Source organism: Salvelinus namaycush, chromosome 13 (assembly GCF_016432855.1).
Source record: "Salvelinus namaycush isolate Seneca chromosome 13, SaNama_1.0, whole genome shotgun sequence".
In the NCBI taxonomy this organism is placed as follows: Eukaryota; Metazoa; Chordata; class Actinopteri; order Salmoniformes; family Salmonidae; genus Salvelinus; species Salvelinus namaycush.
The window spans coordinates 29,793,570-29,816,511 of NC_052319.1; the positions used below are offsets into that span (position 1 = coordinate 29,793,570).

Consider the following 22,942-nt stretch of genomic DNA (forward strand, 5'->3'; position numbering starts at 1 on the left):
TTGCATGATGTCTACTTCAATGCTAAGTATCATTTTCAAATATGAGAGTAAATAGAAGCCGAATATATTGATAAAAGTTACCATGTCTGGGAGAGATTTACATGGTTATCAAAACGTCACGCCAGGGTAAGGCTACACAAAACACAGACCTTATTTTAAGTACTTCTAAAATCGCCTATGGGAAAAATGAATGGTGTATAAACGATTGGAACCATTTCCCTGTTTGACCGCTAGGTTTTATGGGTATTACGACACCTCCACTGTGCTGCTCTGTGCTGCTCTATACAGTTTTGATGCTTTCCAACACAGCCACTCACACACACATGCCAGAGCCGTGTTCAGTACGAAAATGTTTTGGAACATTGCAGATATAAATGCTATGGACGTGATTCCTTACTCTACATAGCATATTTATATCTGAATTTAACAAAATGTTGCGTCCTCCTGAACGCGATCCAGGTAAAGCATGTAGGCCTAAATTATATTACATTTCCTCATTGGAAAATTAAGTCTAAACCATTCCACAATATTTGTGCATGAGAAAACGTCAACACCACATAATACACGCTAATTCCATGGAATTCCATTTGGGATATTTATACAGGGTAAGTGTAGAATGGCCTACACTTGTCAATTGAATTTGTTGCAGCTCGGAAATTAAAACTGCATGTCCCAGAAACTTAGCGCAACCATTTAAAGACATGCCTGGTTCAACCATGTTGAAAAGGAAGGACAGAGTAGGACATACGTGAATCGGAGTCGCTGTGCAAGAAGGCTTACCAGCTAGTTAAGTATGTTACATAAGTATTATTTCCACTAGTGTGTTGTTAAATAGTTTCTCTCGTGAATGTTTCATCGCGCGCTGTTCGTTAATAAACGTTGTGGGAGAACTGTAAGAGTTTTCAGTATGAGTGATGTTTTTCCAACATCTAGCTAACAGTAGTTGTTAGCTGGTGGGATATAGCTAGCATCCCTGACGTGTGCTGTTTTATAAGCCAGAGCCTAGCAAAGAGCTAACTTAGTTGGCTATAATTTTGGAACTTTAACTTCAACGTGATATTGTAGCTAGCTAGTTAATCTAACACAAACCGACAGCTACTGTAGGAAAGTGCTAGTATTGAGTTAATAGCTAGCTACAATGTTGCCATCAAATTGGGAGCTACTATAATATATTTAGGAATGTTAATGTAATGCATGTAACGTTATTAGTATCCCCTCGTGCAACGCTGACTCGCTACATTGTTTCCCCGTTTATTGTCCCCCATTTTCACTTTGTTACAGCCAGAAAAATGTCCACCATATCTGCTGCCAGCGTCGAGCCCGTTGCAATTGAGGGCACGGAGAAGAAACCAATGAAACCCTGTTGTGCGTGCCCAGAGACTAAGAAAGTTAGGGATGCGTGGTATGTTTACAATTTATTTGAACTTGAATTGCATTCGTGTAAAGTGAACGTTTTTTCGTGGACTCTTTGTTTTTGGAGTATGCAGTTGCTGATGACCATTTCCTATGTTTCAGCATCATTGAGAAAGGCGAAGAAAGTTGCACAGATCTCATCGAGGCACATAAGGATTGTATGAGGGCACTTGGATTCAAGATTTAACTTTATATAATGAGTCATTGGTAAGTGTCATGCCCTGGAGCAGAACTGTCATATTAATTTTGTCTCTTGTGTTGTGAAAAGAACATTATGTCCTAGATGCAGCTCAATGCAATAGGAGTGGGTGTGGCACTAGAGGGAAATATGTATTGAATTTGCTTGTCTGGTTTATCATGGATCCTCCAGTGGTTTTACTTGTATGCTGCAGTTCAGCTTGCAGTGACTCAATGACTGCAGACCTGTATTTTGCATGTTTTTCACTGTCCTCTGTAGGGTCATGTTACCCTTTGATGTCTTTTCTGCTAAAGTTGATCAAACTGCTGATGTGAACAACTGCTGTTGTGTTTATTATTTATGGATGGCAGCAAAGAACTTTTGGTGTTGGTGCAGAACTTGTTTCTCTGGGATTGACTTGAAGGAGGTCCCGTGAAGCTTAGTTGGTGGAGCATGGTGCTTCCAACGCCAGGGTTGTGGGTTCGATTCCCACAGGGACCAATATGGAAGGGGGAAAAAGTGTGAATGTATGCACTCACTACTGTATGACGCTCTTAGTGTCTGCTAAATGACTTAAATGCAATTAAATAAATGATGCTTGCATCAGGATTGGGGACAGGCTTGTGTATATTACCATTGTTTTTCTCTATTCTGATCTGTATTCATGACCTTTCCTGGTTTATTTCTGTTAAAGTTGACACTACTGTTCTCCTCTTGCAGTGTTGTTGCTGGCTGGCTGTCTTAAAGGGACCTGGGATATTCCACGTGTTTTTATTTATACCTCAACATGAAAGGAAGATGTGATCGCTGCACAGATGGTCATGATGGAAGATATGTTCCACTGAGTGACATGTTTTTTTTAATGCTCTGAATTTCAGAATTATGTGAATGTTCTGCTGATTTAAGTGACATAAATATCCTATGCAATTTGACTCGAGTACTTGATTTTAAATGACAGGATGAAACGCAATTGAATGAATTGTACAGGTAGGAAGTGTTAAGGATGCAATACTATCCTAATTTTATGCTGAACCATAGACATAACTAGACATGAGAAAAGGCCAGCTATACTTCCTGTCACCCTGCAAAAACGTCCTGGTAGGACGGGCCTTTGATGTTCTTACTGTTCAAGGCTGACTGGTGACAACTGCTCTGGTATGCACTTTGGCTTATAATAACTTCTGCTCCAGCCAACACTTGGCACATCTGAATTTTTAAAAGGAATTGGTGTGCTCAAATGTTTGTGGTAGAAAGTATTTGGGTGCTGGATTCCAAAAGGCATATATTTAAAGGAAAAGTCCACTCTGGAAAATTCTTTACCTTTAAATGTATTATTTTTTAACAGCAGAGGTCAGACCAAATGCACGCATTTTATGTGGTGTGAAGGCACGTTCTAGTCTGACAACTTTTTGTGTCTTGATATCCCAAGGGGTATGATCAAAGCCACTCACTTCACCACAACCCCTATTTCAGTAACACTTGGACTAGTCCTCTGACTGGTGGGCATGGTATGTCAACTATGGGGGAAGGGGGTTCATTATGTAAACCTGATCTACTCTGTAATTCTACCTATTTCAGAATCTCTAAATATGCACCCACTCTCTGGCCCAGTGAGGTTTAGGGGCAAATAGTGATTCTGGTGAAAACATTGTTTAGGTCTGGCAGAAGGGAGAGTTCCTCTTGGTGTGACTTACCTGGAGGCATGACCAGAGCTGCTCTATATGCACCCAGTAGAGCCCGGAGCAGTAAATGTTCACTGTACCCTGCAATTACATCTGCTGCTCTGCACATGTGACTAATAAACTCTGTCACTTCTCACTCCTCCCTCTCTCCAGCAGTGTTATGTTAAGTAGCTGGTCTGCTTTCTGTCTGTGGCTCTACTCCTTGGGTTTCAATTCCAAACATGGTTATCCTTCTAGGGGTCTCTCTCCTCTCTCTCTCTCTCTCTCTCTCTCTCTCTCTCTGCTGCCAACTGTGAGCACTCCAGAGCAAACAAATGGGTGAGGAGAAATAGAAAGAAAATCTATAGACAGACAAATCATTGAAGGGACGAGAGGGAGGGAGAGACGCACAATGTGAGAAATCCATTCCAATTGTATTTATGGTGTAATAACCGAATAAAGACACATCGTGTACTCCAGCTATATGTAAGGGAACATTTTTTCAACGTTTTCTCAGTTTTGACAACCTTTGAGAAATAGACCAACTCCAGTGACAATTGTTCAGTCTCACTGATAAAGCAACAAAAACTTCAAGCTTCAGTGGAGGACAACCTTTTTCTACCAGCTTTGACCTCTGGTATCTTCTGTAAACTTTGGAATATAACACACTTTTTAAAACTTATTGAACAACTAGATGTTTGGTTTGGAATAACAGCCTCCCTTACCATGTGTGCAGACAACTCCACCCTGTTGGAGGCGGTTCTCTACGGCCATCCACCATGCGATGGCTGGACCAACAACACTGAGGGGGCCTTCTACCACCTGGGCAACACCGTCTTGTTCCTTGGGTACATGGGAGGCAGCGGCGCCTATGGCTGCCTGTTCATATTTGGTTTCCTGACGATTGCCTTCACCTGCCTGGCCCTGTGGGGCTGGATGACCATGTGTGGGGTGGACGTGTGCACCTGGAACTTGCTACTGCTGGTTGCCTGTGTGCTCCAGATCTGCCACCTCGTATACGGGCTGCAACAGGATGGCCTGGCCAGCGAGGAGCTGTTGGCACTCTACTCAGCCGTCTACCAGCCTCTGGACGTTCCCGTACAGGTGTTCAAAGACATTGTGGGTGCCTGTGAGAACAAAGTGCTAGCACTAGGGGTAGAGGAGACGTATGCGGTGGAGGGCAAGACGCCCATTGACCAGCTCTCCTTTCTGCTGTCTGGGAGGTGAGTGAGGGAAAGGTGTACATTCCAGTGTAAGTCCCAATTCCAGTGTTCATTCTTGGTAGTATGCTACTGTAGATATTGGAAAAGACTGGAGTCTTGTTTTAGTTAAGTTGCTGGAGTAACAGTAAATTGTAGTTTAGTTAAATTGCTGATGTCAGATTGCAATTGTCATGTTGTTGTGAGTGTTCCTAGTGACAATTGCAATCTGACATCAGCAATTTAACTAAACTACAATTTACTGTTACTCCAGCAACTTAACTAAAACAAGACTCCAGTCTTTTCCAAGAAGTTAATGTTCTGAGTGTGGTTAGTGTTCCCCGCATAGTGCTTTATCTCTTGATCTGTCTGTCAAACAACGACAATGACCCAAACTAGGGCTCATGGAAACCTGAGAGAGGGATATTACTTACCAACGATATAATTAAACATGGAACACTTTCAAGAGGTCATGTGTCCTAAGGAGTGACTCCGTTGCTTGTTGGCTAAGATTGAATTTAGTGTGTGTATGTTGGGTTTGGGAAGGTGTGGTTATATTATCCGAGCCCCAGACGTTGTAAAATACAGTATTTGTGTCACTGACTCACTGTAGTGTACTTGCTCCCCTTAGTGGCAGGGTGCCAGAGCTGGGTCAAATACTTTACTTTCAAGTATTTGAGGTGTACCTGATTTAGCTCATTTGGGACTATTCCATTGGTTCCATTGTACCAGGCAAATTAAATGACGCGCTGTTCAAGTAATTTAAACAATATGATGTATTTCACCCAGGTCTGTTGGCTGCTGTTAAGTTGTTGTGATAGCTTTATATTTGGTGCTCTCCTGAGGTTGTGTACCAACACAGTAAACTAACTCCTATACGACCTCTAAAATTAAATGTTCATACACCGGGATAGCTAACTATCGTTCGCAAATAACATTTGGTGTTATAAGATGACGTCTGTTTATGCCATTTTTATGACTAACAATTCCAGGTTTCACTGACTTCAAACGAATGCCATAAACGTGAAGTCATACCTGAAAGAGCACTGAGGGAATGTCTGACTTGTAAACCAAGAATAGATGTTTTTCTCTCTTGGATCACTTCCCTTGAGTTTTGAGGTTAAGGACAGAGATATTCATGTTAACTTGTTTCAAGGTTTTGGATCAAGTCTAGTGATGTGTATCTTCTTCCTCTCTCTCTTCTCTTATCATCACCTATTCATGCTTTCTCCCTTCTCCTTCTCTCTTACTAACCTTGTCCTTTCCTGCTCTCCTTGGTAGGATCCGTGTGTCTCTGGATGGACAGTTCCTCCATTACATCTTCCCCCACAAGTTCCTGGACTCTCCTGAGTGGGAGTCTCTCCGACCCAACGAAGAGGGGAACTTTCAGGTACTGGACAAATGCTCGCCATTCATTCATCCAGTCATTCATTGATTTATGAACATTCAGCCTTTCCCTTCACTCTCACCCTGACCATCTATCACCCTGAACCTCAGGTGACCCTGACAGCGGAGACGGACTGCCGCTACATCTCATGGCGTCGGTGCCGCCTTTACATGCTTCTGTCCAAGGAGCGCTACATTGCCCGCCTCTTCTCCATCATGCTGGGCAGCGACATCGCCGACAAGCTCTACTCACTCAACGACAAGCTCTTCGCTAAGAGCGGCGTGCGCCTCGACATCCGCTTGCCCAGCCTCTACCATGTCCTGGCCCCCTCCTCCCTGGGCAGCGAGGGTGAGGTCTATAGTGGTAGTGGGAGTGCCAGGGACCAGGTAGCCCCAGTGGAGCAGCAGGAAGCAGCAGTGGTGGATGTGGACCCGGTTCCAGCCTACCAGAGGTCAGAGCCTCCAACACCCCTGACCCACCGGCTGCAGATCCGAGAGAAGACCCCCACCCCATCTCGGCCAACCCCCTGCCAACCATCCCAGCGCCAGCCCTCAGACATGGAGATGCCATCTGGTGAGGACTCTACCAGCCTGGTCCTGGAAGACTTTGCGGATATGACCGGGTCCTTAATGGATTATGGGAGTGAGAGGGATTATTTGAGGTAGATGGCAGGTTGCTGGAGCTAACACAGTGGGCCACTACTTAAGATACATGTAAGTACACCTGCGTGCAGTGAGAGGGTGGGCTGGGCAGGGATGCGTGTGTGTTTTGCTTGCTGTGTCCACTCACTAATCCAGCTTTGGTCTGGCCATGCCATGTGGTAAAGAACCTAATTTAAACTTTGCAATGATTTTCTGTTTGTTATCTTACATATTCAATCTATCTTATACAGAGGCTATGCACTGCTTGCTCTTTCGCCTTCTAAAATTATATGAAAGTTTAGAGAGTGAGTTAGTAAAATCGATACATTTTTTGGTAAAAATTAATGAGCCTGAGAGGAAGAACATTGGATTGATCAAAGAGTTGGCAGAACTGGGACACCTCGCCTCTTGGGTACCCACCCAACCCTAAAGGCCTCTGTCTCTTGTTTCTAAAGTTTACCTTCACTCCATCTCAATGTAGATCTGAAGTCTCAAACTCTCCACCCCCAAAACTTTAGCTGTTCTAATTCTTTACATGTACACTCCCCTACGTATTTATTTGGACAGTGAAGCGCAACTTTTTATTTGGCTCTATACTCCAGCATTTTGGATTTGAGATCAAATGTTTTATGAGGTGACAGTACAGAATGTCGCCTTTTATTTGAGGCTATTTTCATACATATCTGTTTTACCATTTAGAAATGAAAGAACTTTATGTATCTAGTCCCCCCATTCGAAGGTGTCATACGTATTTGGACAAATCCACTTATTGTGTATTAAATTTGGTCCCATATTCCTAGCACGCAATGACTACATCAAGCTCATGACCCTACAAACTTGTTGGCTGCATTTGCAATTTGTTTTGGTTGTGTTTTTGGATTATGTTGTGCCCAATAGAAATTAATGATAAATAATGTTGTCATTTGAGTCACTTTTAGTGTAAATAAGAATAGAATATGTTTCTGAACACCTCTACATTAATGTGGATGCTTCCATGATTACGGATAATCATAAATTAATCGTGAGAAAGTTAGTGGCAAACAGTGCATTCAGAAAGTATTCATACCCCTTGATTTGTTCCACATTTTGTCACAGCCAGAATTCAAAATGGGTTAGATTTTTCCCCCTTACCCATCTATACACAATGCCCCATAATGACAAAGTGAAAACATGTTTTAAGAAATGTTTACAAATATATAGAAAAATTAATGACAGAAATATCTTATTTACATACGCATTCACACCCTTGAGTCAATACTTTTTAGAAGCACCTTTGGCAACGTTTACAGTTTTGAGTTGTCTTGGGTGTCTTATCAGCTTTGCACATCTTGATTTTGAGATGTTCTCCCATTCTTCCTTGCAGATTTTCTCAAGCTCTTAAGATAGTTGGGGAGTGGCGGTGAACAGCAATCTTAGTCTTTCCAAAGATTTTCAAGGGGATTTAAGTCTGAGCTTTGGCTGGGCCGCTCAAGGACTTTCACATTCTTGTTCTGAACCCATTCCAGCATTGCTTGGGCTGTAAACTTGGGGTCCTTGTCCTGTTGGAACGTAAATCCTTGCCCCAGTCTGTTATTTGCATTCTGAAGCAGGTTCTCATCAAGGATTTGCCTGATTTGCCTCCATTCATTGTCACCTCTATCCTTACCAGTGTCCCAGTTCCTGCTGCTGAAAATCATCCCCATCGCATGATGCTGCCACCACCATGCTTCACGGTAGGGATGGTGTTAGACTGGTGATGAACTGTGCTTGGTTTTCTCCAAACATAGCGCTTTGCATTCAGGCCAAATAGTTCAGTTGTCTCATCAGACCACAGAAACTTTTGCCTTATGCTCCGAGTCTTTCACATGCCTTTTTCTAAGGAGTGGCTTCTGTCTGTCCACTCCTATAAAGCCCAGATTGCTGTAGAGATTGCTGTAGAGACTGTTGTCCTTCTGGCAGGTTCTCCCATCTCATCCAAGGACCAAGGTACTTCTTGTCCAGATGCTCAGTTTGGTCGTACGGCCAACTCAAACCAGAGTCTGGATAGTTCCATATATTAAATTTTTTTCCCAATGAAGGAGACCACTGGGCTCTTGGAACCTTTCAGGACTCTAGAAATTGTTTTATATTCTTCCCCAGATTTATGCCTCATCACAATTCTATCTCGGAGCGGTACAGACATTGTACTTCATGGTATAGTTTCTGTTCTGACATGCACTATCAACTGTGGGACCTTATATAGACAGGTGTGTTTCTTTCTAAATCATGTCCAAACAATTGAATTGGCCACAGGTGGACTCCAAGTTGTAGCGACATCTCAAGGATGATCAAAGGAAATTTGATGCACCTGAGCTCAATTTGGAGCGTTATAGCAAAGGGGTGTGCATACGTACGTAAATAAGATATTTCTGTATTTCATTTTCAATACATTTTCTTCAAACATTTCTAAAAACCTGTTTTCACTTTGTTATTATGGGGTATTGTGTGTAGATGGCTGAAAACAATCTATATAATCCCCCAAAATGCTAACTGACCCTGTTATTGGTAACCGTGAGAGGTTAGCATGTTTTGCTTCAATAAAAGTGACAAAATACATTATTACCATTCATTGCTATTGGGCACAACATAATCCGAACACAACCAAAACAAACTGCAAATGCATCCAAGTTTGTAGAGACACAAGCTTGATGTAGTCATTGTGTGCTCAGAATATGGATCAAATACCAAACTTTTGACCAAATTTAATACACTATAAGTGAATTTGTCCAAATACTTATGATACCTTCAAAGGGGGGGGGGGGGGGGGGGGGCAAGATTCATAAAGTGCTGTAATTTCTGAACAGTAAACAGATACATATGAAAATACCCTCCAATAAATGGTGACATTCTGTACTGTCTCCTCATACAGTGCATTCTGAAACTATTCATACCAATTTACTTTTTTCACATTTTATTACGTTACAGGCTTATTATAAAATTTATAAAATAATTGTTTTTCCTCATCAATCTACACACAATACCCAATAAGGAAAAAGTGAAAACAGGTGTTTAGAAATGTCTGCAAATATATAAAAAATGTAAAAACAGAAATACCTTATTTACATACACTACCGTTCAAAAGTTTGGGGTCACTTAGAAATGTCCTTGTTTTGAAAGAAAAGCACATTTTTTTGTCCATTTAAAATAACATCAAATTGATCAGAAATATAGTGTAGACATTGTTAATGTTGTAAATGACTATTGTAGCTGGAAATGGCTGATTTTGAATGGAATATCTACATAGGCGTACAGAGGTCCATTATCAGCAGCCATCACTCCTGTGTTCCAATGGCACGTTGTGTTAGCTAATCCAAGTTTATCATTTTAAATGGCTAATTGATCATTAGAAAACCCTTTTGCAAATATGTTAGCACAGCTGAAAACTGTTGTTCTGATTAAAGAAGCAATAAAACTGGCCTTCTTTAGACTAGTTGAGTATCTGGAGCATCAGTATTTGTGTGTTCGATTTTAGGCTCAAAATTAAAGCTATTCCATCCGAGAAGTTGCCAAGAAACTGAAGATCTCGTACAACACTGTGTACTCCTCCCTTCACAGAACAGCGCAAAGTGGCTCTAACCAGAATAGAAAGAGGAGTGGGAGGCCCAGGTGCACAACTGAGCAAGTGGACAAGTACATTAGAGTGTCTAGTTTGAGAAACAGACACCTCACAAGTCCTCAACTGGTAGCTTCATTAAATAGTACCCGCAAAACACCAGTCTCAATGTCAACAGTGAAGAGGCGACTCCGGGATGCTGGCCTTCTAGGCAGAGTTGCAAAGAAAAAGCCATATCTCAGACTGGCCAATAAAAAAAAAAGATTATGATGGGCAAAAGAACACAGACACTGGACAGAGGAACTCTGCCTAGAAGGCCAGCATCCCGGAGTCGCCTCTTCACTGTTGACGTTGAGACTGGTGTTTTGCGGGTACTATTTAATGAAGCTGCCAGTTGAGGACTTGTGAGACGTCTGTTTCTCAAACTAGACACTTGCTTCTTTACCAGGACAACAGTTTTCAGCTGTGCCAACATAATCACAAAAGGGTTTTCTAATGATCAATTAGCCTTTTAAAATGATCAACTTGGATTAGCTAACACAACGTGCCATTGGAACACAGGAGTGATGGTTGCTGATAATGGACCTCTGTACGCCTATGTAGATATTCCATTCAAATTCAGTAATTTCCAGCTACAATAGTCATTTACAACATTAACAATGTCTACACTGTATTTCTGATCAATTTGATGATATTTTAATGGACACATTTTTTTTGCTTTTCTTTCAAAAACAAGGACATTTCTAAGTGACCTCAAACTTTTGAACGGTAGTGTAAGTACCCTTTGCTATGAGACTTGAAATTGAGCTCAGGTGCATCCTGTTTCCATTGATCATCCTTATAACTTTATTTTTTATATTTACATTTGACACCTTTTTCTCCCCAATTTTGTGATATCCAATTGGTAGTTACAGTCTTGTCCCATCGCTGCAACTCCTGTACGGACTCGGAAAAAGGCGAAGGTCAAGAGCCACGCGTCCTCCGAAACACGACCCCACCAAGCCACACTACTTCTTGACACACTGCTCTCTTAACCCGGAAGCCAGCCGCACCAATGTATCGGAGGAAACACCATACAGCTGGCGACCAAAGTCAGCGTGCATCCACCCAGCCACCACAAGGAGTCGCTAGAGCGCGATGGCACAAGGGCATACAGGCCGGCCAAACCATCTCCTAACACGTACAACGCTGGGCCAATTGTGCACAGCCTCATGGGTCTCCCGGTTGCGTCACAGGTCGGTATCGAACCCGGATCTGTAGTAACGCCTTAGACCGCTGCGCCACTTGGGAGGCCACCATTGATCATCCTTTATGTTTCTACAACTTGGAGTCCACCTGAGGTAAATTCAATTGATTGGACATGATTTGGAAAGCCACACACCTGTCTATATAAGGTCCCATAGTTGTCAGAGCAAAACTCAACCCATTAGGTCAAAGGAATTGTCCGTGGAGCCCTGAGACAGGATTGTGTCGAGGAACAGATCTAGGGAAGGGTACAAAAACATTTCTGCAGCATTGAAGGTCCCCAAGAACACAGTGGCCTCCATCATTTTTAAATGGAAGAAGTTTGCAACCACCAAGACTCTTCCTAGAGCTGGCCGCCCGGCCAAACTGAGCAATCGGGGGAGAAGGACCTTGGTCAGGGAGGTGATCAAGAACCCGATGGTCACTCTGACAGAGCTCCAGAGTTCCTCTGCGGCGATGGGAGAACCTTCCAGAAGGACAACCATCTCTGCAGCACTCCATCAATCAGGCCTTTATGGTAGAGTGGCCAGGCAGAAGCCACTTCTCAGTAAAAGGCACATAACAGCCCACTTGGAGTTTGCCAAAATGCACCTAAAGGACTCTCAGACCATGAGAAACATGATTCTCTGGTCTGATGAAACCAAGATTGAACTATTTTTGGCCTGAATGCCAAGCGTTACGTCTGGAGGAAACCTGGCACCATCCTTACGGTGAAGCATAGTGGTGGCAGCATCATGCTCTGGGGATGTTTTTCACCGGCAAGGACTGGGAGACTATTCAGGATCGAGGGAAAGATGAACTGAGCAAAGTAGAGAGAGATCCTTAATGAAAACCTTCTCCAGAGCTCCCAGGACCTCAGACTGAGGCGAAGGCTCACCTTCCAATAGGACAACAACCCTAAGCACACAACCAAGACAACACAGAAGTGGATTTGGGACAAGTCTCTGAATGTCCTTGAGTGGCCCTGCCAGAGCCCCGAGTCGAACCCGATCGAACATCTCTGGAGAGACCTGAAAATAGCTGTGCAGCGACGCTCCCCATCCAACCTGACAGAGCTTGAGAGGATCTGCAGAGAAGAATGTGAGAAACTCTCCAAATACAGGTGTGCCAAGCTTGTAGCATCATACCCAAGAAGACTCGAGGTGGTAGTTGCTGCATTGGTGTTTCAACAAAGTACTGAGTAAAGGGTCTGAATACTTATGTGAATGTATTATTTCAGTTTTATCATTAATACATTTGCAAAAAAATTCAAACAATCTTTTTTTTGCCATCGTAATGGGGTATTGTGTGTAGATTGACGAGGGGAAAAAACAATGTAATTCATTTTAGAATAAGGCTGTAACGTTACAAAATGTGGAAAAAGTCAAGGGGTCTGAATACTTTCCGAATGCACTGTAGAAAACATTTGATCTCAAATCCAGAATGCTGGAATATAGAGCCAAATTAAAAGTTTGAGCTTCACTGTCCAAATAAATACGTAGGGGAGTGTATACTGCAGCTTCTCCCTCACTCCTCTCCCAGTGTGTGGCCTGCCCTCTTAGTAGCTAACGTCCTGCTGAGGATGGGTGGAGAGTGTGTGTGTTTGGATTGTGTTCGTTTTTCTAGGTTAGACTGCCCTTTTCCGCCTGTATTCAGGCCAGATGAAAGATACTTTTGTGCTACAGTTTATGAAACCGTTTACAAAGCCGTTTACCTCACAGTGACCCTGATAGCTTATGTTGGTTCAGACAGATGGGGTACCATCTGTATGTATGTTGGAGGTTTGTAGTTTGGACCAGGAAGGGGAGACAGCAGGGTGGGGGTGGGATGCTGGCAGTCAGCTGTGTGTTTTTGTCTGACAAGGATTAGAGCCTGCTGGAAACTTTTGGGATATCCTGGCAGCCAGAGATCCAGTGCCATGCACTTAATCCACGTGCCTACCCACTGCCCCCTCCCTAGCTATCCCAAAATCCTCCCTGACCCAATCGTGGGTCAGATCGTGTTTCGGGCGGAGAGGGGGGTTGGATTCTAGGATAGTTGCTGGGTAGAGGGTGGAGGGCTCTGGCTCTGCTGTCATTGTAATAGCTGCTGACCTTCATGTACAGTCTATGGTCAGTTAGCCAGTGGCTATGGCAAGCAGAGGGGTGAGGTTTCGAGAGGGGTGAGGGTCGACAGGGGTGAGGTATGAAAGAGGGGAGAGGGATGTGGATCATGTGAAAGCAGAGACCAGACACGCTTAGAGAACAGCCTATCACTCCACTATCATTAGCTAGGTTTCCATCCAATTGGCGACAGATTTTCATGCGAATATTCTAAAATCTGCATAAAAGATTCTCCCACCAGAGATGTTTCCATCAAACAAACTTATTGTGGATAAAAGGCTGTTCGTATTAAATAAAAAAAATGCAAGTTAAATGGGTTTCTATTGTATTTTTATCTCTACTGATGGTTTTGTCACAAAAACTGTTGTGTTATATAGCAAATATGCCCACTCTGGTCTTGACACGTGTGCTCTATCCAGCAGCTCGCAGATAAAGTGCGGGCAGGCTACTTACATGATGAGATTATTATGGATAATAGCGAGATAATTTTTTTGTCAAATGGCAGCCAAGCATGATCATTATGTCACCAGAATAAGACCCTCGATATTTATTGGCAAGGAGCATTAAGCTCATCACCGTGCAATCTAACCACCCTCCCACTGGGCAAAAAATGGTTGAATTAACATTGTTTCCACGTCATAAAAAAAAAAAAAGATTAAATCAATGTGGAAAACTGATCAGATTTGCAAAAAGTCATCAACATGAGGACATTTAATATTTTTTTCACCCAACTTTTAACCTTAATCCCAATGACATGGTGATATTTTTTGTTGATTTCATGTTGAATTCACGTTAGTTGACAACTCAACCAAATGTAAATCAAAACTAGACTTTGAACTGATGTCTGTGCCCAGTTGGCTGTGAAATTCATAACGGAATTGAATCTGTAGCCATTTCTCGCATAATTAATTTTACTTACACAAAACGATCCCACCATGTCGAACGAACAAATTCTGTCAACATTTATAAAATTGTATCGGCATTTCCTATTTCCATCAGCCCGGTTGTGACTTTTTTCATGCGTCAAGTAATTAATTTGCATTAAATGGTTGGATGGAAACCAGGTAAGTGTCACATCACAGGTCAATATATCCCTCATCTCTCACTGTTAACCAGTTCGGGTGTCAGGAATGTGAAGACTATGCAAATGTAATTCGACCAATGGGAGCTTTCGTTGTGAGATCATCTTGCAACCCGACACTATACTGTATTTGAGCTGTGAGGCGTGTACATAACATTTAGGGGAAGATTAAACACTCTCTATACTTGGACAAGGTGAATATGAACTGCCTGCCATTAGGTATGTTGCCGTAGTAACAGTTCAGTTTGTGTTTCTTGACAGTTCATGATAGACCGACAAGTTGTCAATGACCGGTGTTCTCAGTTGATTCCACAGGAGAGGAAACCACTGGGAGTCTACCAATGCGATACCAGAGAGGGAGAGCTCCCTTGGCCCCCACGGACACCTCTATGCTGTGATGGTTTCAACCGGATTGGAAACAGTGGACACGTTCCAGGTCTTTTTACAGTCAGGCTATGCGGATTATCAGATGTCACAACACCTGGCAAAGTGTTTAACATCTCAGGAACCACATTAATATCATATAGCATTCTTCTGAGATGAGCAGCGCGACTGCAAAAAAGATGACCTGGAACACAACCATCACTGCCCTGGGTGGAATCAGACCTACCCAACACCAAATCCCACTCTCTCACCTTACCTTACTTCCTCTGGTGTCATCTGTCCGTGACAATATAGGAAAGAGTGAAACCCTGGACACTGAACAGAATTATGTTATATAACTGAATTTATTAGTTAAGGTCACAGACCTATTTTTATTATGTCACTCACATGTCTCCCATTCATCTGGATGGAAAGCCTTTTGATGTGGATATTGTGTTAGATAGGATTATGATTCAACATTAAAGCAATCATGTGTATTTTATTTTTTAACAGCCGAGGTTGGGTTGGCTAGCTAGGGGCACGTTAATCGTGTTTGTTTGTGCAGACATAATCTGAGAGAATAAAGTTTGACAGACAGCATGCTAGAAAGGGATTTATCTTCATACTCACATTTTCCAAAACATGATTCCAAATTGAACAGGCATTTGTTTATGTGAATGTGAGATGTCTCACACATTGTACATTTATTTAGTCATTAACATAGAACAAGAGTGTTATGTTTTTGTTTAAAAAAATGGGACTACATATACATATATTTTCATGGGGCCAATGTTTCTTGATAAAGCTCTTGGTGAAAATGCATTCCTGTCATTTTATTGTCTATCTCCTCTCTCCTTCATCCTCTGTCAAAAATAATATTGTCTCCAAGTTTATCATCACGAGGCACTCAAAATCAGTTATCACAGTTGCACATTTGTTGCTGAATATGTTGCTCACCCCTGCTTATCAGAACTCAGAGAGTTAAGCCTTTGAGTACAGACAAAAGTCACACATTCCAGAGTTCCCCTTTTATTGTTTTGCTTCAACAGAAGCTCTGAATAAAGTAACATTCAGATGCGTCGGAATGATTATGTACATCAATACTAATGCTGTTAGAATATACTAAAGAAATGTAAAGAAGTAGTTTGGAACTGTTCTGGAATCTGTTTGGCTGTAGGTGGTCCGTCAGTAACATATGACTAGGGTTATAGGATGGCAAAGTTTGTGTGTAGCTGTTTGCAACGGGAGCTATTAGCTCCATGTGTGCGTTTCTGTGTGAGCTAGTCCCAGTAAAACTCTTCTAATTTCCTTTCCTTCATGCCCAATGATAACTATAAGGATAGGCTTCCTCCTTACTGCTTAGACCTATCAAAGCATTCCACATCATTGATGATGAAGGAAAGGAGACGAGGAAAGGACACAGTTTCAGACTTTTGGGAGGTTGCCAGAGAGAAAGAAACATGCTGGTTCATAGGCTCTGTGTGTGTTTACTACATCAGTAATTCTCACACAGCTGTACGAAATCATGGTTCCATGGAGATCCTCGCCTTACGTCTATCTTGTTCACGCACAATGGCACCACTTCTCTGAAAGAGAAACAAATGAGTTACAGTGTCATATGCATGCACAGGAATGTTGTGTGTGGTGTAGGTAAGTGTGTGAAAGCATGTGTGTTAAATAGATGAAAGGACTTATACCCGACAGAGGGGAATTCTGATATGCAGACAGACACAACGTGGATGTCTCCCTGCCTGTAGAAGTGTGCTCCAGTGTTCTTCAGCTGGATGGAGTCTATCTCACACAGTGGCACTGGGTGGGCTATCACCCTCCTGTACATGGTGCCGTCTGTCTGTCTGAAACACACACACACACACACACACACACACACACACACACACACACACACACACACACACACACACACACACACACACACACACACAGCATGCCTGTGACTGAGAATATAATCCATGTTTACGTATCATACTGTGAACAGCTGTGAATCATGCTGCGTATACATTTTTGTCTCTAACAGTGAGGGTTAGTGGTTGTACCTACAGCCTGAGTCTCTGCTTGGTTTCAGGATGTCCCCCAGTCCTCAGGATCACCTGCACCTCAGCACTCTTGTCCAGGAGGAACACCTCCAGCTGCACCAGGATGTGATGGGCTGGGGAAGAGGAGGAGGAGGAGGGGACGGGATGTAACTTGATCATCATTACATGAGATATTGCTGTATTTAACCATTCAACTGTGGGGTCAAAGTAGTGGGGATGTGTCATAATGAGCATCCAACAATTGTCTGATGGACAGCCAGTCTGTGTTTTTACATAGAGGTAAATGTTGGCTACTCACCACAGAAGGGAGGTGCAGAGGTTGTCAGGAGGAAAAGCTTCTTTAGTTGAGGAAGAGGAAAGACTGTTAAACCACTGTTCTCTAATAACCCTGAAACACACAAGGTCACATGCACATACAAAAGACAGAGAGAGTAAGATGTAAAGTAGCCCTTCCTATCACAGTTATGACAGATGAAAGGCCTCCAGAGTACATTTACTGGTTTATCTGTATCAGTCTGTCACTGCATCAGCAGCGCCAGTGCGCCCAGACCAGACATGACACTAGCTAGGTCAGACAGTTGCCCTATCTCTCATTGAGTGAAACCTGACTAAAGTGAACATGGAAAGTGTGCTGGAAAGTTTGAATATTACCAAAATATCCTACGTTTCACGTGATCAAAATCGTTTGTGCATAGTCTACTCTAGGCTACATGTAAAAGGTGGCTATTTATAATATTTACATTTGCATGACCAACGTACTCACAGACAGCAGGTTGGTTTAATATCTGGGGAAATAGTGTCATGTTGATGATGTCCTTACCTATTTGTGGACATCTGCCTGGGCAGCCTAAACAGCGCCCCTTGAGGAAGTCCTCATAGCTGGAACAAGGGATGCCAGTCAGTGGGCAGGTTCCGTTCAGTGCGCTTATGTAGACGTGGAGCGCCCTCATGTGGTCACAGATCACATAGCCATACACTGGAAAGTAGACAAGAACTGATCACAAACGAAGATTCTCAGGTAGCCAGAAGCTTACCACTAAATAGCCTATAGGCTAGTAAACATAGTGCTTACTGTTTAGTTAGTGAATAATCAAATAACATCAACAGTTGTTTAAGTTGAAAGACATGTCTGAAGTTGATATGTCTGAAGTTTATATTGAAATTCATACACACTTAGGTTAGGCCTCTTTGCCAATGAAGCATTTTATGTCTGAAGTTTATATTGAAATTCATACACACTTAGGTTAGGCCTCTTTGCCAATGAAGCATTTTATGTCTGAAGTTTATATTGAAATTCATACACACTTAGGTTAGGCCTCTTTGCCAATGAAGCATTTTGGCGGCAAAAACACGTACTTACTTGACAAAAACCTGGAGCGCGAGCAACCTGCTTGGTCCATCCCGCCGTTTAGAAAGAAGTCTGCATGGCCGACAGGGATGGAGATGCCGAAATCTGAGAGAAAAGGATGATAATTGATGTCGAATGGCTGATACCAGGACATTGTCATGTTGTCATTCCAGTGAACAGTGAGACTTTTGAAATAGAGTAGGCCTAAGAGGAAAAGATGGAATGATAGCAGAAATCTCTTTGCAATAACAATGATTGTTTGTGTGTAGCCTATTCTCTCACAGTCGGAGTCAGTGTGGATGGCCTCCACAAACAGTGCATCTGAGGGGTCAAGACGGTCAAACGTGTCGGCTCTTTTAAACATGGGTCCAGCCGGGTCCAGACCTACAGCAGGAGATACAGAGGTCAGTAGGGGATAGATAGAGTACTGCATCAGCGACAGTGATGACAAACACAAATACACACACACAGAGCGCCTGTGAACTACTGCACTAAAGCATTCAGACTACTTCATATCACAGCGCTGAAGGCCTCTACTCAGACAAAAACATCAGTGATAGTGTACAGACAGACAATCGTATGTATTATTGTGTCATTGTCCGACTTCAGAAGGGTAACGTCTCCCTCTTTAACAAATTCAGCTCATTGCTTTTCAATATCAGCTGTTGTTGTTTTCCAGAGCTGTCTCTCTCTTTGAAAACCTAATTCAGTCAGATTGGCAGAGATGAGACGGTCTGTGAGTGACTAGCCTGCTTTGTGGTGACCAGTCTCTGTCTGGCCCTGTTGAGCCTTGTTCTGCAGACAGAAGGTGCCCTGTGGAACTGTTAATGGGTCAGACACAGATGGAGCTCACCTGTAATTCTTCCTATCTTGCCCTTGAACAGGGTCCCCACGAATCCAGACACATGTGCCCCAAGACTAACCCCAATGAAGTGAAATGACTCCAGTTTGCATCCATGGTTCTGTGGGACCGACATCACACCTCCTTTATTTTCATTACTTTTAACTTAATTTGCTGTCAGAGTAAACATAAACAAATGAGGAGGCCCTGACCTGGAGCTGGTTGATGAGGACAGAGATCTGGATGGCCACCTCCTTGTAGTTCTCCACCACCATGTTGTAGGCGAGTGAGGCCCCATAGACCCAGTCCACCACCACCACGTTGGCATCCTGCACCCGCAGCAGAGCCTGGGCCAGCTGCTTCACCCAGGACGGCTTACTGCCCAGAGCACTGGGAGGGAGGGAGGAAAGGGGAGGTGGAGGGAGGGAGGGATAACTTATATGTTTTATGTGTAGAGTATGAATATACCTTGGCAAGTTTTTGACCTCCCTCTCTTTCTCCTTACCTGTATCCATGGACAATTATCTTGGTGGGTTGGGAGGAGTTGAAGTAGGAGGTGTTGTTGCTGAGGAAGTCCTGACTGAAGAGGCTGGCACAGTCTGTATTCTTGCGTGTCAAGAGCAGGTACTGCACCTGTAGCTTGCTGCCCTGCTGATGGTACTCCAGCCAGGTCGTGTTGTTGAAGTCAGCACATTCTGATCTGGGCTCCTCATCTTCCCCTGCAGGTTCAGAGGAGAAATGTCCATAAAGAACCTTGAGAACAACACCAACAACAACAATGACAGATGCACCATTTGCACAATTTTTTAAAATTCTTTACATCTACAGTAACATGGCATATGCTATAATAAATATGCTTAGAGGAAGGTTAGTATATTAATTTAATAGAAATGTATTAGGAAAAAGCTTCTGCAATAGAGATGAGTTGTACTTACCTACTGCAGATGTAATGTAGAAGGCTAGAATACTGAGAATAGTTTGCACTGTTTTCAGTTTCCAGCCCATTGTCTTGAAAGAAGAGTATCAAGAATGGTAACTTGGCTTTACCAGTTAGGTTGGTGAACTGTGCCTCAGATCCTTAGCTTTGGAAACTCTCTTTTCCCTCGCAGCAGTCCTTGTAGCTATGCAATAACTATGCAATAACTCACTTTGGTTCTAGAAATGTCATTCGACCCTCTACTGGTCAACAGTGGCCACAAAAGGGCAGGAATCTACTTAAAAGAATGAAGTTGAACACAACGTTATTTCACAATGCCTGGCATTGAAATAGTTAGTTACACAGTAACAGAGATGGGGGTTGGGAGAATTTCCTTCCCTGCTTTCTTGCAAAGCTCAGCTGGCACAGTAAACTAGCCTTATAAAAATGTACCCACATACCTCTCCTGCTCCAGTCGTTCGTCAGTGTGTTGTTTAGGACCCAGTGCTTAGTCTATATGGGGGGTCGTGGATCCATGACCTCACTGGTGATCAATGCCTGTTTGTTTTAAACTCCGCTGTCTGAGGGTGACAATCCCACTGTGTCTCATGGTGAGTTCATTTCAGCAATGGATTGATACTAGTCTACCCTTATACTCATCCATGTGACTATAGAGATGGACCTGCAACTCTAATCAGACTGTAGTAGTTCAGCTTTTATTTAAGAAAAGAATCCTCCTCTCTGGAGAACTAGGTCAAGGACATGTAGGCCTATTGTGTCTGGGATTGAGAATACAGTGTCAGTCTCCATCTATTTCTGATGAAATCAAATGTGTCAGGCTGAGTGGTCATAAGTGAGAACAGACCGGGAAAGAACATGTTCAGAGATTGGTTTTCACACAACTTTAATATAAACTTTTACAGAGTGCAGTAATGAGGATTAGACACTTGGACTGGGGATGGTGAGCTATATGCTATGTGTTATTAGCAGATCGTGGGGCAATTATTTTGCCTTACTTCTCTCTCTCTCCTTGGGTAACTGGGAAGCCACCCAATCCATGGTCCGCTTGCGTGCCTCCTCCCAGCTGTACCGTGGGGCGTACCCCATGTCCCTCTGAGCCCTCCGATAGGAGAAGCTGAAGGGCGTGTTCAGCATGGTGAGGAGCTGCCGGTTTATGGGCGGTGTGAAGCGCTTGAAGGGGCAGAGCAGTATCTGCAGCATCTCCATGAGGAAACAGAAGAGGTAGAGGACTGGGATGGGCAGGATAGGCTTCTCCTGGATGCTGAAGCCCAGCGGCGACAACACAGCATGGTTGAAGTCAGAGTAGCTGACAGGTGGAGTGTCGTCTGAGATGTAGTAGAAGTTCCCTCCGATGGCGGCTCTCCGCTGGGGGTCTCGCAGAGCGCGGGCGGCCTGGAGGTGGGCCAGGGCCGCATTCCCCACGTATACAGGGTTCACCTGGGCCTCCGGGCGGGAGGTCCGGTACAACATATCCCCGTTCCGAATCCCGTCTCCCATATGGCCCAACAGGAAACGGCAGCCCTCTCCATAGATGTACATGGGTCGGAGGGCGCAGGTGGCCAGCCGGCCCCCATTCTGGAGCACCTCACCCTGGGCTTGCAGTGTGACCTGCTCGGCCTCCTTCTTGGTCTTGCTGTAGGGGAACTTTAGGGAGCATGTGTAGGGTGTGTTCTCATCACCGTTGATGATGGGGTCTCCGTTGGCGTTGGGGCCGGCCACCTCGATGCTGCTGGTGTAGATGAAGGACACCACATTCTCCTGGACGCATGTCTCCAGAAGGAGCTGGGTTCCTGAGGAAGATATCAGATGAATGAATACATCAGCAGGGTCAATTCCATTTTCAAGCGCAGCTCAAGTATTTGAAAGTATTGGACATGTGTATTTCACTCAGGTCTGCTGCCAATCCCAACCCAAAGCTTCAGTAAAATCTGATCATACCTTTGACGTTGACCCTGTGAAGCTCACTGTAGACCACCTTCCCGGTGACGTCTATGAGGGACGCAGTGTGGAAGACTAGCGATGCTCCCTTGCACGCTCTCCTCAGCAGCTCACTATCACTAATGTCCCCCTCAAATACACTTACCAGCGTGTCCCCTCTGATCTCTGACAACAAACCAATCAGAGAAGAAACAAACCAAAGAAAAGTTGTAAAATATCAATATTTACACTAACCCTAGTAGTGAGAGAGAAAAGAAGGAGAGCTGGTAAAGTATTTACCTTCCAGACACTGTATGAGTTGTGGTCGGACATGTATGTCCAGCATACGGATCTCTGTGAGCTTGTCTTCCTCCAGCAGCAGTCGGACCAGCCTCTCTCCCAGGAACCCACAGGCTCCTGTCACCACACACACATCACCTTGCAGAGACATGGCCCAGTCCAAACTCTGAACCTACTACCCCTTTCAGAAAACTCCCTTTCCTAGGCACTGGGAATGACCAATGCTCTTTGTCCCGTCCTAAAACTCCTCTGCTATCCCGGGGGCATGGCAGACACTAACTTAACACCCCTCTCTGAAAACTCCCCTTTTCTAGCCTGAGGGAATGTGCTAGAAGTGCCGGTAACTGCCACTCTGGGGTGAGAAGTGAGGCAAGGTCTACAGGCAGGCATACGCAGAGAGGGAGGGAGGACAGGGATGTTTTATTTCCCAGTATCTGCCAAGGACGGACGCCAAGGCTACAGGTCCCAGACCAGCCATGGAAAACAAAAGACTTGAATGTCAAGGCGACGTCTGACTAACAATTTGTTTTTGTCTCCTGTTGACAGTGATAAACTGACCAGAGTCAGTTTATCAGATTTAGTGGCTCTGGCTGGTTTATTTTGACAGGCTTGGCCACTGATTCTCTACATGCTCTATAAAACATCTATATATTCATCCTGTGTCATTTATTCCAGATTTTAAACCTAATCCAGATCTGCATTAGGATCAGCTTGGTCATGAGTAG

The 22,942-nt window shown here is 43.7% G+C and overlaps 4 protein-coding genes and 1 non-coding gene across 6 annotated transcripts; 3 read left to right on the top strand and 2 right to left on the bottom strand.

Moving 5' to 3' along the window:
• Positions 1–704: 704 nt before the first annotated feature.
• LOC120058422 (cytochrome c oxidase copper chaperone-like) lies at positions 705–2,523 on the top strand. Its single transcript, XM_039007073.1, has 4 exons — positions 705–791; positions 1,282–1,402; positions 1,516–1,620; positions 2,312–2,523. Exons 2-3 carry the CDS (start codon positions 1,290–1,292, stop codon positions 1,598–1,600), a joined length of 198 nt encoding a protein of 65 aa, XP_038863001.1. The 5' UTR covers positions 705–791; positions 1,282–1,289; the 3' UTR covers positions 1,601–1,620; positions 2,312–2,523.
• trnag-ucc lies at positions 2,018–2,092 on the top strand. Its single transcript has one exon. It is a non-coding gene; the product is annotated as a tRNA-Gly (tRNA).
• Positions 2,524–3,541: 1,018 nt separating the features above from the next.
• On the top strand, positions 3,542–15,642 carry LOC120058420 (popeye domain-containing 2-like). Its single transcript, XM_039007070.1, has 4 exons — positions 3,542–4,475; positions 5,733–5,841; positions 5,949–6,551; positions 14,761–15,642. Exons 1-3 carry the CDS (start codon positions 3,979–3,981, stop codon positions 6,501–6,503), a joined length of 1,161 nt encoding a protein of 386 aa, XP_038862998.1. The 5' UTR covers positions 3,542–3,978; the 3' UTR covers positions 6,504–6,551; positions 14,761–15,642.
• Positions 15,421–20,559, bottom strand: pla1a (phospholipase A1 member A). 2 transcript variants are annotated; one of them, XM_039007068.1, is made up of 11 exons: positions 19,999–20,559; positions 19,569–19,782; positions 19,276–19,453; positions 19,076–19,184; positions 18,505–18,606; positions 18,235–18,327; positions 17,695–17,850; positions 17,173–17,262; positions 16,879–16,987; positions 16,518–16,673; positions 15,421–16,406 (listed from the first exon to the last, which is right to left on the bottom strand). In XM_039007068.1, exons 1-11 carry the CDS (start codon positions 20,066–20,068, stop codon positions 16,316–16,318), a joined length of 1,368 nt encoding a protein of 455 aa, XP_038862996.1. In that variant the 5' UTR covers positions 20,069–20,559; the 3' UTR covers positions 15,421–16,315. The 2 variants fall into 2 exon arrangements, with proteins under 2 accessions (XP_038862996.1, XP_038862997.1); XM_039007069.1 differs by lacking the exon at positions 15,421–16,406 and having other exon boundaries at positions 16,531–16,669.
• Positions 20,560–20,866: 307 nt separating this feature from the next.
• Positions 20,867–22,535, bottom strand: hsd3b1 (hydroxy-delta-5-steroid dehydrogenase, 3 beta- and steroid delta-isomerase 1). Its single transcript, XM_039007071.1, has 3 exons — positions 22,218–22,535; positions 21,939–22,103; positions 20,867–21,790 (listed from the first exon to the last, which is right to left on the bottom strand). Exons 1-3 carry the CDS (start codon positions 22,366–22,368, stop codon positions 20,982–20,984), a joined length of 1,125 nt encoding a protein of 374 aa, XP_038862999.1. The 5' UTR covers positions 22,369–22,535; the 3' UTR covers positions 20,867–20,981.
• Between the last annotated feature and the right edge of the window lie 407 nt (positions 22,536–22,942).